At 38.6% G+C, this 17,312-nt stretch overlaps 1 protein-coding gene across 2 annotated transcripts in view; it reads left to right on the top strand.

Moving 5' to 3' along the window:
• Positions 1 to 17,312, top strand: part of CD109 (CD109 molecule) — a 134,083-nt gene that overhangs the window by 41,944 nt on the left and 74,827 nt on the right. For both annotated transcript variants that reach the window (XM_078055088.1, XM_078055087.1), the window contains exon 6: positions 15,043 to 15,082. In XM_078055088.1, coding sequence (XP_077911214.1) covers positions 15,043 to 15,082 — 40 coding nt within the window. The remainder of the gene's footprint in view (positions 1 to 15,042; positions 15,083 to 17,312) is intronic.

Below are 17,312 nucleotides of genomic sequence, written 5' to 3'. Positions count from 1 at the left end.
CTTACCTACTCTTCAGGTACCTCTTTTTGGCATCAGGCAGAAACTCTGGGATCAGACATTAGCATCAGTGAAATGGAGGATCTCAGGAGACTGTCAGCACGTAGCAAGGTTACCCAGATCCATCTCTTCATTTTATGGAGGAGGAACTGGAGAGAAGTTGATGTGACCTGGTTAGGTTTACACGGTGTTATGGTAGCATCAGGGCTAGAAGCTAGATCTCCTGACACTTTCAGCTGTAGAACATTAAATTATTTAATATGTGCAGCAATTGCTATTTAAAGATGGTCACCTTTTTGGTTGACTTTAGATGTCAGCAGAGCTTGCTGTATGCATTGGTGGAGAAGATGTTCACCTCTGTGACAAGATTCGAGGGTGCCATACAATCACTCCCTCACACATTGGCTTGTTTTCTTTTTTTGGCTTTTTAAGTTTTTATTTTAATTCAGTTAGTTAACATAAAGTGTAATACTAGTTTCAGATGTACGATATGGCGAGTCAACACTTCCATACATCACCCTGTGCTCATCACAAGTGCCATCCTTAATCCCTATCCCCTATTTCCTCCATCCCCCCATCCCCCTCCCCTCTGGTAACCATCAGTTTGTTCTCTACAGTTAAGAGTCTGTTTCTTGGTTTCTCTCTCTCTCTCTCTTTTTTCCTTTGCTCATTTGTTTTGTTTCTTAAATTCCACATGTGAGTGAAATCATATGGTATTTGTCTTTCTCTGGCCGATTTATTTTGCTTTAGCATTATACTCTCTAGCTCCATCCATGTTGTTGGGAATGGCAAGATTTCACCCTTTTTTATGGCTGAATAATATTCCACTATATATGTGTGTATGTATATATATGCCATATATATATTTGCCACATCTTCTTTACCCATTCATCAGTTGGTGGACACTTAGGCTGCTTCCATAGTTTGGCTATTGTAAAAATACTGCTATAAACATTGGGGTGCATGTATTCCTTTGAATTAGTATTTTTGTATCCTTTGGGTAAATACCCAGGAGTGTGATTGCTAGATCATAGGGTAGTTCTATTTTTTAACTTTTTGAGGAACCTCCATACTGTCTTCCATAGTGGCTGCACCAGTTTGCATTCCCACCCACAGTGCACGAGTTTTCGTTTTTCTCCACATCCTTGCCAACACCTGCTGTTTCTTGTGCTGTTGATTTTAGCTATTCTGACAGGTGTGAGGTGGTATCTCATTGTGTCTTTGGTTTGCATTTCCCTGATGGTAAGTGATGATGAACATCTTTTCATGTGTCTGTTGGCCATCTGTATGTCTTCTTGGGAGAAATGTCTATTCATGTCTTCTGCCCATTTTTAATCAGATTACTTGTTTTTTGAGTGTTGAGTTTGAAGTTCTTTATATATTTTGGATACTAACCTTTTATCGGATATGTCATTTGCAAATCTCTTCTCCCATTCAGTAGGTTGCCTTTTAGTTTTGTTGATTCTTTTCCTTCACTGTGTACTTGTGATGAGCACAGGGTGATGTATGGAAGTATGCCTTTTATTTTGATGTAGTTCCAATAGTTTATTTTTGCTTTTGTTTCCCTTGCCTCAGGAAACATATCTAGAAAGAAGTTGCTATGGATGTCAAAGAGGTTACTGCCAGTGTTCTCTTCTAAAGATTTATTTATTTATTTATTTGAGAGAAAAAGAGAGAGTGAGAGAGCACGTGGGGGTGAGGGGCAGAGGGAGAGGGAGAGAGAGAATCTCAAGCAACAACTCCCCACTGAGCGGGAAGCCCTATGTGGGCCTTGGTCCCACGACCCTGAGATCATGACCTGAGCCGAAATCAAGAGTCCGACACTTAACTGCCTGAGTCACCCAGGTGCCCCTGCCTATGTTCTCTTCTAGGGTTTTTATGCTTTTAGGTCTCATATTTAGGTCTTTAATCCATTTCAAATTTGTTTTTGTGTGTGGTGTAAGAAAGTGGTCGAGTTTCATTCTTCTGCATGTGCTGTCCAGTTTTCCCAACACCATTTGTTGAAGAGACTGTCTTTTTTCCATTGGATATTCTTTCCTGCTTTGTCAAAGATTAGCTGTGAGTGTATTTCTGGGTTTTCTATTCTGTTTTATTGATCTATGTGTCTGTTTTTGTGCCAATACGCAGTGTACCAAATTGTTGTATCTTACAGTTCAACATCAAAAACAGTAACTTTACATTGATAGGATGTGTGTGTATAGTTGTATAAGATGCTTAGTTTTCGATGACAGAAGGAGTTTTGGAAAAGTACAGCTCACTGGACTCTGCTGGTGGCAGTTCTGGTACCAGGTGGATCACTACAATGAATACTGTGTCCCTGGGTGCAGTGAGAAAAGGAGAAATGAGCAAGAAATGGAATTATTTTGCCTCAAGGGTAACTTTCCCATTCAATACAAAGTTGTAGCTACACTTCTGCTTTTTCCTCTTGCTTGAGATAGGTGCCCAAAAGGGGGGTCATGTGGCATATCTTTAAAAACTTTTTTTTTTAAATTTTCTGTAGAAACAGGGTTAAGTGGATGATTTTTGTTTGTTTGTTTGCTTGTTTTAAAGAGAGTGTGCTTCTAGTTAGCACTTTCCTGCTAAGGAAACCAGTTTGTCTGTTGTATAATACAGCATAATATTTGTACTGCAAATGGAGAAACGTCTTAGGAGTATGCATGTGCTTGTGGCATTGGGTGTCTGGTCCACCATCCTTTAACTGGAGTCTTATATGGTCTATGTCTTGGTTATTGGTTAGATCCATTTTCCCCAAGTCCTGTTACTATGAGTAACTATCAGGTATAGAACAACTTAAGTTCTGCTTTAGTTCCAGTCTTTATGAGTACCAGAATATTTGTCATTCTTTCTAATGAGAGAAGGGATTCAGGAAAATGCTGTCTCATGGGGGAGATTCTGGCCCCTCCCTCCTAACTCTCAGTAGATAATCTTTCTTTCTACTTCATAAGCAAAACAGAATTTGTCAGATAGGAATTGATTTAAATTCCTCTGCCAGACCTACATGTCTACCTGTGTGTGTGCCCATCTCAGGGTCCTCCTCTTTCCAGAAAAGATTTAATTCTTCATATCTAAGACCAAAACATCAACCTCTTTCCTGGCTTCTCCCTTCTACTTTCTCAGAAATCTTACAATATTAATGATCTCTTCTTTCTCCTGAATCTTCAACCTGGATCTTTCGCTCTCTCTCCCTCTCTCCTGGATCTTTCCACAAAATCTAGTCTGTTCAAATCTCTCACATGATTAAAGGGAGGGGAGAGAGAGAGAGACAGAGAGAGAGAGAGAAATTGGGAGAGAGAGAGAGATTGGGAAGGGTCACTAAACTCTCTGACCCTCGTTTCTCTGCCAGTAACTTCATTTTCCTTGTCTTTCCCATTCTAGCCAATCCTTTAAAAAAAGGTTGTCTAATCTCTGTGCCTCCCACTTCCTCAACTCATTCCAGTTTGGCCCTTAGGTTTCTTTCTACTGGTTTGCTAGTCTGGATTCTTCTCCTTAATCTTGTTTTGTCATTTATTCTTTCTTACATATGGGCATATCATAAGATTTGGCTTTAAGTTTCTTTCATTTCTCACTCTAGACCATGTCATCCATAGATATGGTTGTATTTTCCTTCTATACATTAATGACTTTCAAATTTGTCTGAGAGAATCCAGACCTCTGTGTTCTAGACCTTTATAATCATCTGCCTACTTGACATCTCTACTTGGATGTTTTGAAATATATTTAAGGATACAATCTATGGGAATCAGTGAAGGTCTGGGTGAGGGTGGTGAAAGAGCATGAGATGTCAAGAAAACGCCAAGGTTACCAGCTTGCACAACTGGATGGATGGTAGAGTAATTCAATAAGCTAGAGAATACTGGAGAATGCTGGAGATGTGGTGAGGGAAGATTATAAGAATGATATCAGACATGAAGAGTTCAGGAAGCCTTTAAATCTATCTACTTCTACTTCTCTTTATTTCTACCTCTACCTTTTTTGTCCAGGCCACCCTCATGTTTTCCCTAGATATTTGCCGTGTCTCTTAATGCGTGTCCCTAAATTTGCTGTTTTCCCCTTGCAATCAGTTCCCTACACAGCAGCGAAAGTAATCTAAACATTAAACTGGATCATGTTCTTCCTCAGCTTAAAACTCTCCACAGGCTTTCCATTGCCCTCAGAATAAAATTCGTATATTTCACCATGGCCTACACAAGGCCCTGCTCTTGACTACTTTTCCAGCCTCATCTTCAGAATTCATAATTCCCTATAAATGTAATTCACAGCTTTTATCATTGTCTATAATTATATATTCATGTGTGTGATTATTTGATAAATGTCTTCTTTCCACTAGATTAAAAGCCCCATCCTGGGGAAGTGTATCACCATCAATGAACACAATGCTAAGTGCACTTAGGTGCGATACTTCTCTGTTGAAGGATGGATGAATGAATGCGTTTGTTCTGTTTGGGCTGCCGTTCTGTTTCTGATTCAGTAGCTCTGGAGTGGGAACTGGGCATCTCTGCTTATTGAATCTACCACAGTTGATCCTGATGTCTGGGCTGAAACAACCCCTAGAGAAATATGTTGCAACTGCCCTGTGACCACAGATGTTTAGACTCTAAACAGGAAGGGAAAGGACAATGTGAACGTTAACAAACATTTCCGTTCTTTTGCATATCTATCATTTCTCCAAGTAGGTCAATATACATCCACTGACACTCTTGTGGATGGTATTTTCATTGTGATTTCTTGATAATTTTTAAGTTCTTTGCTAATTTTATGGTAAAGATGAAAGAGGTAAAAAGATGGGATATTACACAATTACTGTTCTGTAGGTATTAAGGTTAAGCATAGGAAAATTAGTAGGCATCTGAATAAAACTAAAAATAGGGAATTTTCCTACTGCATGTTAGGTGGGAAGAAACACCAGTCAGTAAACATCTAAAGATGATAAGACACAGACCCTACTTTCAAGGAACTTACAGTCAGGGAAGGCTTCATGGAATGAGTGCAAAGAGCATTAGATTAGGAGTTACATGACGTGGGGTGTTATGCTGTAGTCGAGGGACTGTGGACAAGTCGTTTCAGCTCTGGATCTGTTTCCTGAGCTGTAAAATAAGGGGATCGGGGCAGAGGACTTGTAAGCCTTTAAAATGCCTTTAAAATTCCATGCTTCAACTACCTGGAGGTGGAGGGCACTGTAGGGCTCAGATGGGGACCTTGGGGGTAGAGGTGGAATGGGGTTTGGAGCTAGGTGAAAGCGGTAGAGTTGGGAGCAGGCACTTGCCTGGAGTGTAGGTCCTGCAGGGAGTAATAGTCAAAGAGAATGTTGGAAGAGTGTGTGGGTCGAGCTGTGGAACATATTGGATATCAGGCTCATGTTTTAGATTTCGTTTTGTGGACAGTGAGGGGGCTCTAAAAACTTTATTTTTCTTTGAATGTGGTTAATGTCATAAATTTCATGTAAGACATCTGAGGACAAAGAAAGCAAAAATTGTATGGAATGAGTCTCTCATTATAAAAGATATAAAAATTACACTTTTATTATTTTCCTCTGATTATACAAGTAATGCATGCTTAATGTAAAAACACCAAAACATTATTCAGTAGACAGAATGACACGCTTACGAGAAAACCCTGGACAAAAAAAATGTCATCAATGCTTGTTGTCTTATTGATTTTTATAGTATGGCATGATTGCAATAGTATTTTAGGAAGATCATAGCACATGGGGTGATTAAAAGGAGAGGAACTGAAGTCAGGGAGATGGCCAAGGGGTTAGTATCATTGCTTTGCAAATACAGCCTACCTTCTGTGTTAGGTTATAATAGTCTAGTCTGAAGGTAATAGAGGGTTGCTTTAGGGGAGCACACAAACTAAGGAGAAATGGGTGAATTCCAGAGACACTTTAAAGGAAGATTCATCAGGTTTAGGGATTGATTGGATCATGATTGTGAAAGGGAGAAAGAGGAGTAAAAGGTGTTAAATTAACGAAAGAAGGCTATTAGACCGATGTGGCTCTATTCCCATGGCGGACTACTTAAGCAAACCAAAATCTAAGTCTGTAACTCCCTCAAGGATACAAAATCAAAATGCTAGGGATAACCAGTCACAAACAGCCAACTAGGGTTTAAGTTACAGCCAGTCAATAATTTCCTTACTTTGTTTCTGCCTTTTCTCTATCAAAGTTTCTCCCTGAGCTCCTGTTGGTAGAGCGTGCCTGACCCCTTGCAGTTCAGGACTGCCCAATGCCAATTGATTTTTGTTCACATAAACTCTTTAAAATTTTTAATGTGCTTCAGCTTACCTTTTGACAAGGTGACTCTGGGATTTCACGTGTGGTCTCTGGGAGAATCACCCATTACAAGGGAAGTCAGGGCCGGAAATTTGGTTTAGGGGAGAAATGGGCAGGCTGATCAGAGGGAACTCAGTACATTTAGCAGCTAAACAGAGGAGCCAACCAAGGCAACAGAGAATGAACAGCCAGGTTTGGACAGGCTGATCAGAGGGAACTCAGTACATTTAGCAGCTAAACAGAGGAGCCAACCAAGGCAACAGAGAATGAACAGCCAGGTTTGGAATGAGAGAACCAAGAGAGTTCAGGCACAGAGCAAAGGAGAAGGGATTCAGAGAGGGTGGCCACAGTGTTAGGTGCTGCAGAGGACTCCAGGAGAACCAGGCCTAGGAGAGAGGCCATAGGCAATTAGCAGAGGCAAGCAGCCACTTACTGAGCACCCTTCCAGGCCAGTGACATGGTAGAGGCAGAGTCCAGGTGCAGGGCCAATAAAGAATATAGACAGCTCCTTTAAAACTTTAGTTTCTAAGGAGAGAATTAACATAGTATGTTGTGGGGACAGCAGCAAAAATACCATATGATTTCATTCGTATTATGGAAAGGTAGACATTTGTGGAAGAGTCGAGAAATCTAACCATTACGGTTCTAGTGGGAAAAGAAGAGTCAGAATTGTCGATATCCTCTGCATCCCCAGCCTTTCTTAACATGAACGGTTGGTCAGTTTGGTGTGCCCAGTTATTTGTGTGGGACTGTGAGGTTGAGCACGTATAACTGAAAGGTGCAATACGAAAGCCACAGCATTATTCTTTTGCCATTTAGTCCTATTCTTTGGGACCAGTTCTTCCCTATTACTTGGTTGAAATGTAGGGCAAATCCCACTATCTTCCTGGTTATTTTTTGGTAATAAATGTTCTGTCATTTTTGGTTATATTTACACACAAAGAAGAGTCTATGTTCAATAGCTAATATGTCCAGCCCAATAAAGTCAAGTGCTATCTTCTTCTAGGTTGGATCTTTTTTGGTCTGACTGCCTCTCTCTGGCTCACCAAGCTGTGTTTGACAACTCCAGGATTGAATGGGGTGGAGGGAAGAGAGGCAAGGGGTAAAAAAATCCTACTTGATGTATAAGGACAAGTCATATCGATTTGCCAATATATGTCCTACAAAAATGGCAATTTAATACGGTTCAACGTCACTTATGAAAGAAATTGAAGAGGACACAAAGACATGGAAAGACATTCCATGCTCATGGATTGGAAGAACAAACATTGTTAAAATGTCTATACTGCCCAAAGCAATCTACACATTTAATGCAATCCCTATCAAAATACCACCAGCATTTTTCGCAGAGCTGGAACAAACAGTCCTAAAATGTGTCTGGAACCACAAAAAACCCCGAATAACCAGAGCAATCCTGAAAAAGAAAAACAAAGCTGGAGGTATCATAATTCTGGACTTCAAGCTATATTACAAAGCTGTAGTCATCAAGACAGTATGGTGCTGGCACAAAAACAGACACGTAGATGAAATAGATCAGAATAGAAAATCCGGAAATGGACCCACACTATATGGTCAACTAGTTTGAGACAAAGCAGGAAAGAATATCCAGTGGAAAAAGGACAGTCTCTTTAACAAATGGTGTTGGGAAAACTGGACAGCTACATGCTGATGAATGAAACTGGACCACTTTCTTACACCATACACAAAAATAAGTTCAAAATGGATGAAAGACCTAGACGGGAGACAGAAAACCATCAAAATCCTAGAGGAGAATACAGGCAGAAACCTCTGTGACCTTGGCCATAGCAACTTCTTACTAGACACGTCACCAGAGGCAAGGGAAACAAAAGCAAAATGAACTGTTGGGACTTCATCAAGATAAAAAGCTTCACAGAGAAGGAAACAGTCAACAAAACTATAAGGAGCCTACAGAATGGGAGAAGATATTTGCAAATGACGTATCTGATAAAGGGTTAGTATCCAAAATCTATAAAGAATTTATCCAACTCAACACCCCAAAAACAAATAATCCAGTCAAGAAATGGGCAGAAGACATGAATAGACATTTTCCCAAAGAAGACATCCAGATGGCCAACAGACAAATGAAAAGATGCTCAACATCTCTCATCATCAGGGAAATAACAAATCAAAGCCACTATAAGATACCACCTCACACCGGTCAGAATGACTAAGATTAACAACATAGGAAACAACAGATGCTGGTGAGGATGTGGATAAAGGGGAACCCTCTTACATTGTTGGTGGGAATGCAAACTGGTGCAGCCACTCTGGAGAACTGTATGGAGGTTCCTCAAAAAGTTAAAAATAGAACTACCTCGGGGCGCCTGGGTGGCTCAGTCGTTAAGTGTCTGCCTTCAGCTTGGGTCATGATCCCAGGGTGCTGGGATCGAACCCCGCATCGGGCTCCCTGCTCAGTGGGAAGCCTGCTTCTCCCTCTCCCACTCCCCCTGCTTGTGTTCCTTCTCTCGCTGTCTCTCTCTCTCTGTCAAATAAGTAAATAAAGTCTTAAAAAAAAAGTAGAACTACCTTCTGATCCAGCATTGCACTACGTGGTATTTACCCAAAAGATACAAAAATACAGATTCAAAAGGATACATGCACCCCAGTGTTTAAAGCAGCATTATCAACAATAGGCAAACTATGGAAAGAGCCCAAAATGTCCATCTACTAATGAATGGATACAGAAGATGTGTTATTTATATACATATATATGTATGTGTGTGTGTGTGTATTACTCAGCCATCAAAAAGGATGAAATCTTAACGATTTGCAATGATGTGGATGGAGCTAGAGCGTATTATGCTAAGCGAGGTAAGTCAGTCAGAGAAAGACACCGATTGAATTTAAGAACAAAACAGATGAACATATGGGAAGGGAGGGGGAAGAGAGAGGAAAACAAACCACGAGAGAGTCTTAATGACAGAGAACAAACTGCGGGTGGGATGGAGGGATGTGGTGGGGGGATGGGCTAGATGGGTGATGCGTAGTAAAGAGGGCACTTGTGATGAGCACTGCGTGTTGTATGTAAGTGATGAATCACTGAATTCTACTCCTGAGACCACTATTACACTGTATGTTAACTAACCAGAATTTAAATAAAAAATTGCAGAAAAATATGGTTCAGTGTAATACTGTTGTCATCTGGCATTAGAGCTCTCTGGGCTTGGCAGGCATTAAAAACTAACAGCTTTCCTTCATAAAACTCTTCGGTGGGTTCTTTGGAGCACCGCTACCATTGCTGGGAGGCTTCACATTCAGTGTCTTTGATGCTTTTGAATCTGTCTCCTCCTCTGGCAGCTCTTAACTTTGTCTTCAGCACCTGGGCATCTACAATTAACTCCAGCTTCCCCCTCCAGACGTGCTCCCCTTCTGGAGGCTATTTTTGATCAGGATAGAAGACAGCCCCATGCCGGCTCCCTCTACTTTTGCATATGTAGTTGAGGGAAAATACTTATCCTTCCTCTGCTTCTTGCAACTGAGTGGGCACAGACCACTCTCAGTGCAGCACCGTGTCTTAGCTTAGCTGTCTGACACCTGGCCAATACCAGTATTTTGCTCTTAGATTGTTCAGGCATGTCAAGTGCCTGCCTAAAGTCACTGATGTGTCAAAGCACATCAAAAGCTTTCTCCTAAAATTCCTTTCTAGTTTATTTCCATCTTGACCTTTTTGGTTAAGAGTTGCAAAGCTAGTTTTTGGAAACCTTCTTTGTAAGTCCTGTGTGCTAGACTTACACCTGGCTTGGGAATGTGAATGTAGTTGGCATGTACTGTCTTGGGGGACAGAGCCAAAAGGGAGTCTGAAATAATTCCATATTTGTTACGTGTGGATTTAAAAAGTTCAGTGCCTTTCTTAATCTTTAAATACAAATTAAATCCAGACACTGGAGATAAGTGCTGAAGCAGACTTTTGGGAAATTGAAACGATCATGAATGAACATAAATGTGTAAGCAAAAATCTACCCAGCACCTTAGTTCTGTTTCTGGCATTTCTTTTTACTCCAGAAGCAAGAGTTAAAAGAAGCTGACCTGCATTTTACAATGTATATATTTTAAGTGGTCATGTAGTGTGCCATAGTCCTTCAAGTTTATTAAAAATAGAAATTCTCTCAAGAGTTGGATGGCTTCGTGGTTAGCGAAGAGAAATTCTGTAACTGGAATAGATGTTTTTAGCAATTCACATGTCTTTAATTTGCATCCAGTCATAGCATATTTTTTAGGAACTAGTCAAAGTAGTGTATTTTCTCTTTTCTCTTTCATTTGATCGATGTTTGTAACATATACCGTCACAATGAACTATTGATTTAGGGGTAAGGGGAATAAAGAAATTACAGAGATTACTGAGAATACCTCCTGGTTCGTCTTTTCCATTTCTCCTTTAGAATTTGTTTTGAAAGTCTAATTGAGACAGGCTTCCATCTCACACGAATGAAGAGGGAATGTATGTGCTAAGAGCAGGCTTTGTAAGGGAGCGCTTTCCCCGTGGAAGAGTGACCACTTGGGACAAGCAGAACTCAGAAGATGTTGATGAGTCATGTATTCTTGCACCTGGAAAGATGTTGGCTTAAAAGACATGCTGCTCAAGTATTGACTCTTTCAGGTCAGCCTTCCTCTTCAGTTGCTGGCAGAGTGAATGAGCACAAACTGTATTTGATGAGCTAGAATAATCATGAAAACTCACTTTGAGGCCAGTTGTTTCTGTGGAACTGAAGGAAAATTGTTTAGCAAATGAAATTGTGCTTCCTACAAAAGCGCCGTGTGTGGTTTTTTTTTTTTTTTTTTTTTCTTTCTTCTCCATGGTTTTAGTTAAGGTTAGTCAATTTAGTTCAGCTAGAGTTAACATAGAACAATTTGGAAATACATTTTATTTTTTAGATCAGGTTTCAGCAAACCACAGCCTAAAGGCCCAATCCAGCCTAACATCTACATCTGTTTTTGTAAATAAAGTTTTACTAGAACACACTCAATCTCATTTACCTGTTGTCTCAGTGCAGAGTTGAATAGTTGCAACAGGGACCATATGGGCTTGCAAAGCCTAAAATATTTACTGTCTGGTCCTTTATAGAAAACCTTAGCAAATACCTGTTCTAGACTTATGGAAGTATTCAGTATCAGTATTTTTATGGTTATATATCACATAAATTGCTACTAATTCTCTGAATTATTATTAGTTTCAAGTCTTTCAATATCTTCTACCATTCCTGATTGTATGTTTTGTAAAAATATTTAATAAAAATTACTGAACTCATTGTGGAAATTGGTATGACCTGATTGCCTAATGGATAATATGTTGAAAATTACAAGACTCATTTCTGTTTTTCAAACCCCTTGGAAAGTAAAATAATTTATTTCTTGATTTGCATTTCACCACTTATAAACACCCTGGGAAAAACTCATCCAGTACAAAGCACCCTGTCAGCGCTTAGTTACAAAATGATTTCGTGATTTATTGGAACAATTGAAAATGACAGTGAAAAGCAGCACTTTTTTGCTGCCTTTTTTTTTAGTGTTCCATGCAGTTGGCGTTTTCTACTCCTTGGCATTTATATTACTTCCATATACAGGGCAGAGAGTTAGGGTTACTCTGTGGGCCATTTGAAAAATGGCTGTGTCTCTTCAGGGTTGTCTGATTCTTCTCATGAGAAGGTTATTTCAATTTCTGGGAGGAGATATTGTACGATAATTGAGGCTAAGCTGAGGAGCCCTGTAAGAACCAGCTTGGGGACAAGAATCCATTTGTCCATTCATTTATACATACATTCATTCAACAAACATTGAGGGCATGCTGAATTAGGTGCTGGGCCCCCAATGATTTCATAGTCTGTTCCAGGAGATGGATACTAAGCATATAGTTATAATATATTGTGTTAAGTAAAACAATTGAGTTATACACAAGTTATTCTGGGAGGGAATGGTATCTAACCCAATAGGGGGAAAACAAGTAAGAAAAGGTCCCTGGACAAGGCTAAATCCTGTTAAAGAAGTCCAAGATATTCTTCTGTAGGACATTTGGGTGGAGATGTCCAGAAAGTGGAGTTGAGTCTGAGTCTCTGGGCTGAGGTATGGGTCAGAAATAAAGATTTAGGCATCTTTCGTATAGAGATGGCAGTTAAAACCATGCATGCTGATGAGCTCATTTAAGGGTCCAAAGAATGGGAAGAGCATCAGGCTCAGGGTGGGTAGGGCCAACATTTCAGGAGCAGAAAGAGAAGACCACTAAGAAAACAAGGAAGGAATCAGAAAGATTCTTAGGAGTACCAAGAGAACAGAAGAGTTGAAAATGTTTGTAGACTGAACGAAGGAGAAGGAGACAGTAAATAGATGGAAAATCCAGGAGTTATCAGGGATGATGAGTAATATAGGAATATAGGAAAATAGGAAGCAGGAAAGGAGAATTCATTTCAAATACAATTCATATAACTACTTATGTGTTAAACAAATAATTGCCTAAAACTTGGTTTCAAGGCTGTTGTTTAAAGTAGGCCCAAACAAATTAGTTTATTTCTTACATTTGTCAAAGCTACTACTATTTACTTAATCTAACATATGTATTGAGCATTTTTTTTATATTAGACACTCTTAGGTTGGCACCTCAAGGGATGAACTATGAGGGATAAAAAAAATCCAGCATGGACCTAGCCCTCAAAGAACTTGCAGCAAGATAAACGACATACGTAAATATTTATGATACACTTTTTACAGGATGAGAAGAGAAGGAAGAACTAAAGAGCATGGAGGCTTAGAGTGCCGAGATTGCTTTTAGATTGGGGATTCAGGGAAGCAGTAATGTTTGAGCTAAGTTTTGGGAGATGAGTAGAGATGGAAGTATGTGTAGGTCAAGCTTAGAGGAGAATAGGAGCTGAAGCACAGTGCATGAAACTGCAGGACACTGTCAGTCATGCATTATTGCTCTTCACTATGTCTCCATCTCCTGACTGACCCTCCTATGCTGAAGACTGTAATTACCTTTATAGAGCCTCATACGGTGTTTTGCCTGTAGTGCTCACTGAGTGTTTGTAATATGAGTTTAACTTGACGGAGACATCATCTTTGTCATGAAATTACTTATTCTATAGCATCACCTGTGCTGGCTTCAGGAATAAAGCAAAAACTAATTTAATGACCAGAATTCTGATGTTTATAAGTAAATAAGGAATACAGGTCGATTACCTTCTTGATTTGATTTTTGAGGATGACAAATTAGAATTTATAAATGAACTGAAAGCATGTAATTTGTAACATTCCTATATAGGACATGAAAACAATTTAAGATAGAAGCCACAAATGTGTAGATTCTTAAGACTTTGATCAACACAATTTCTTTGGGATCTACTTTAAATGACATCATCGAGGTCAAGTTTTAGACAATTATTTTGTTGGCATGTAAGTGGTTACATTTGTTTTATACTTTGAAATGAACTCTGTCCTTTTAGGATTAAAAAATAACTTGTACAGTTGATTTAGATTAACAAAGGATGATTTTATTTATTTATTTATTTATTTATTTATTTATTTTTAAAATATTTTATTTATTTATTTGACAGAGAGAGAGATAGTGAGACAGGGAACACAAGCAGGGGGAGTAGGAGAGGGAGAAGCAGGCTTCCTGCCGATCAGGGAGCCTGATGCGGGGCTCGATCCCAGGACCCCGGGATCATGACCTGAGCCGAAGGCAGATGCTTAACGACTGAGCCACCCAGGCAACCCAACAAAGGATGATTTTATTTTTTTATTTTTTTATTTTTTTTTTATTTTTTTTTATTTTTTTAAAGATTTTTTATTTATTTATTTGAGAGAGAGAGAATGAGAGAGAGCAAGCACATGAGAGGGGGGAGGGTCAGAGGGAGAAGCAGACTCCCCGCTGAGCAGGGAGCCCGATGCGGGACTCGATCCAGGGACTCCAGGATCATGACCTGAGCCGAAGGCAGTCGCTTAACCAACTGAGCCACCCAGGCGCCCAAGGATGATTTTAAAAAAACTAATATTTTGTAGTTGCATCTGTGTATTTGCTTTGATAAACATAGGGAATCAGATTTAGAATATAAATTTTATTAGTGGAACTACTTAGTGATTTCAAAGAGGTTTTATTTAATATGTTACTTACAGATTTAGGGTGGACAGAAATATGGGGAATTAGAAAAAATGATATAATTATAGGCCACATATTTTCTTATTGATCTTGGAAAAAGAAATAATTAACAATATTTGTTAAAATAAGGTAGAATGTATTGTATTGTTTTAAGGTTTGCACAAGAAAATGGAAGGTAGAAGATGTTGGTCCAAGATGATTTTGTATTTTTGATTATGTATAAATACTTGCATTATGTATAACTTTATTTTCTCCATTGGTTTTTTTGAGAGTGATATTCAAAACAAATTTGAAGTCATGGTTTGACACGTTTTATTCTTGCTTCATAAATTTCTGAACTATCTAATTTAATCTAGTTTTCATTTCACAAATAATGGAAGTCACATTAAGCAGTTTGTTCACATGATATGTGGTGAAATATAGAGACAGGTCACCTTTTTATGTTAGTGAATTGACAAGAAAAACTCATGAAATCTCACAGGCTTCATGTCACAGATGACTAAAAATAAACTTCCACAAGTTAAAGTTAACTGTTTTGCTCATTAAATCATTATAAATGCAATTAAAAATAATTCCCTAAATCTTTTTATGTAGGTAAGTAAGCAAGCAAAAATAGTTAAATAAGAACTCATATGTTTTCTTGTCTTTTTTTTCTTTCTCCTGATAGGACCAGACATATTATCAATCATTTCAGGTTTCAGAATATGGTAAGAGTTCTTCAATTTATTTTGAAAGAAAAAAATATTTGTTCCTTTCCACAGAGATAAGAGAAATTTCGAAGAGATATGTTATTTAAAGTAAAAATGCTAGTGAAGTACATTCCTGATGTTTCTTACAGGCCTACCTAAATATATTTTTTCCTTTGTAAAAGATATAAAGGTCATTATAAGGAAAAATACAGGAAACAGATCACCTAGAGTCCCATTATGTGGACTCTCTTATGCATAATTTTTTTGTTTTTCTACTTTGTTGTGATCTTAACATATTTTAATTTTTGTAATTTTTTTTTTTAAGATTTTATTTATTTATTTGAGAGAGAGAATGAGACAGAGAGCATGAGAGAGGGGAGGGTCAGAGGGAGAAGCAGACTCCCCGCTGAGCAGGGAGCCCGATGCGGGACTCGATCCCGGGACTCCGGGATCATGACCTGAGCCGAAGGCAGTCGCTTAACCAACTGAGCCACTCAGGCGCCCTAATTTTTGTAATTTTTTTAAACATAACAGTTATTTCCCATATTTTTCATTTGGTTGGCTTTGGTAAAGACAGTCTGTTTGACTAGGGCAAATCCTCTTCTTGCATGTGTCACATTTATATAACAGTTAGACATACATAGATAAAAACATCATGGCCCGATATTTTGTTGGTGGATGGAGAGGAAGGAAAGCTAAGAATAGGATCTCATCTATTAGTATAGGATCTGACTATTAGTTTTAATTTGGATGGCTGTTTTGAGGTTACGCATGAGCTTTTTCATTTGATTTGTGTCACTTTTTGACACTGTGTCTCATTCAGGCAACAGAAATTCTGGAAGGTAGTTTGTTTACATCTTAGTGGCTCAGGGTCCACATATCTCATACAGCACCATCACTTCTAAGTCTCATGATCCACTAGAACAGGGATCAGCAAAATTTTTTTCCTAGAGAGGGTCAGATAGTAATATTTTAGGCTCTGTGGGCCATATGTCTCTGTCATAACTACTCAGCTTTGCTACTGTAGTAGGAAGCAGCCATCGACAATATGTAAGTGAATGTGGCTGTGATCCAGTGAAATTTTATTTATAGACACAGATATGAAAGTTTCCTATAATTTTCACATGTCATAAAATATTCTTCTTTTGATTTTTTTTCCCCCAACGAATTAAAAATATAAAAACTATGCTTAGCTCATGCTGGTTATCATTTACTGACCCCTGATCTGGAACCGTGTTGTTCAAATTGGGGGTCACTTACCACATGTAGCTATTGAGTGCTTGAAGTGTGGCTAATCCAAATGGAGATGTGCTCTAAGTGGGTAAACAATCAGATTTTGAAGACTTAGTAAAATAAAAAAATAAAAAAAAGAAAGAAAAATAGCTCATTAATAGTAATTTTTTATATTGAGTACATGTTGAAATGATAATATTTTAGGTATATGGCATCAAATAAAATATTGCAAAATTTAATTTCACATGCTTCTTTTTACTTTTTAAATGTGGCTACTAGAAATTTAAAATTACACATGTGGCTCACATTTTATTGCTTTTGGACAGCCCTGATCTAGAAGAAGAAATCAGAGGTGGCCAAGGTTTTTGTAGGCTATTTTCATTTCACATAGAGGTGGTGCTGGGTGATTATATGTTGTTGAATTGGATATGGGGGAGGTAGGGAATTGATTGCCAACCTATGATGTTTGAGGAGGGGACATTTGAATTCTTTGTTCTAAGGAAATTTCACCTCTGAGTGGATCATGTGGCTTTTTTGGCCCTCCAGTCCTAGATTTGTCTAGGACTATCTTGACATACAAAGGGCCTTTGGCCTGGTTTGGAGCTGGAGGTCTGATCTATATTGTTGACCCATTGGCCTTCTTGATACTTCTCTTTTGTTACTTGAATGGTGAGATGCTTTGTAATGAGACTGATCTATTTCTTTAGCTAGTGAAGTTTGAGAAAAAAATTTCTATAGACCGGAAGGATACAATTTTTTTTTTTACTCTGGTGGTATGCTTTATATCAAATAGTGTTCATATTTATAAAGTATTTCACATCTTAATTATATAAAGCTGACCAAAGTAGGGGTTTTTAACTTTGGGATTGCCTTCAGGAATCACTGTCACGCAAGAAAAGCATCATTACTTTGTAGCCGTATCTTAGTGATTAACTCAGAAATCCTACTACACACCTTTCCCTTCATAGCAATCCATTCCATTTGACTGTCACCAGATTCACCTTTGATTGTCTTG

This window comes from Halichoerus grypus, chromosome 9, assembly GCF_964656455.1.
Source record: "Halichoerus grypus chromosome 9, mHalGry1.hap1.1, whole genome shotgun sequence".
Taxonomy (NCBI): domain Eukaryota; kingdom Metazoa; phylum Chordata; class Mammalia; order Carnivora; family Phocidae; genus Halichoerus; species Halichoerus grypus.
This window is presented reverse-complemented; position numbering and strand designations above follow the sequence as displayed.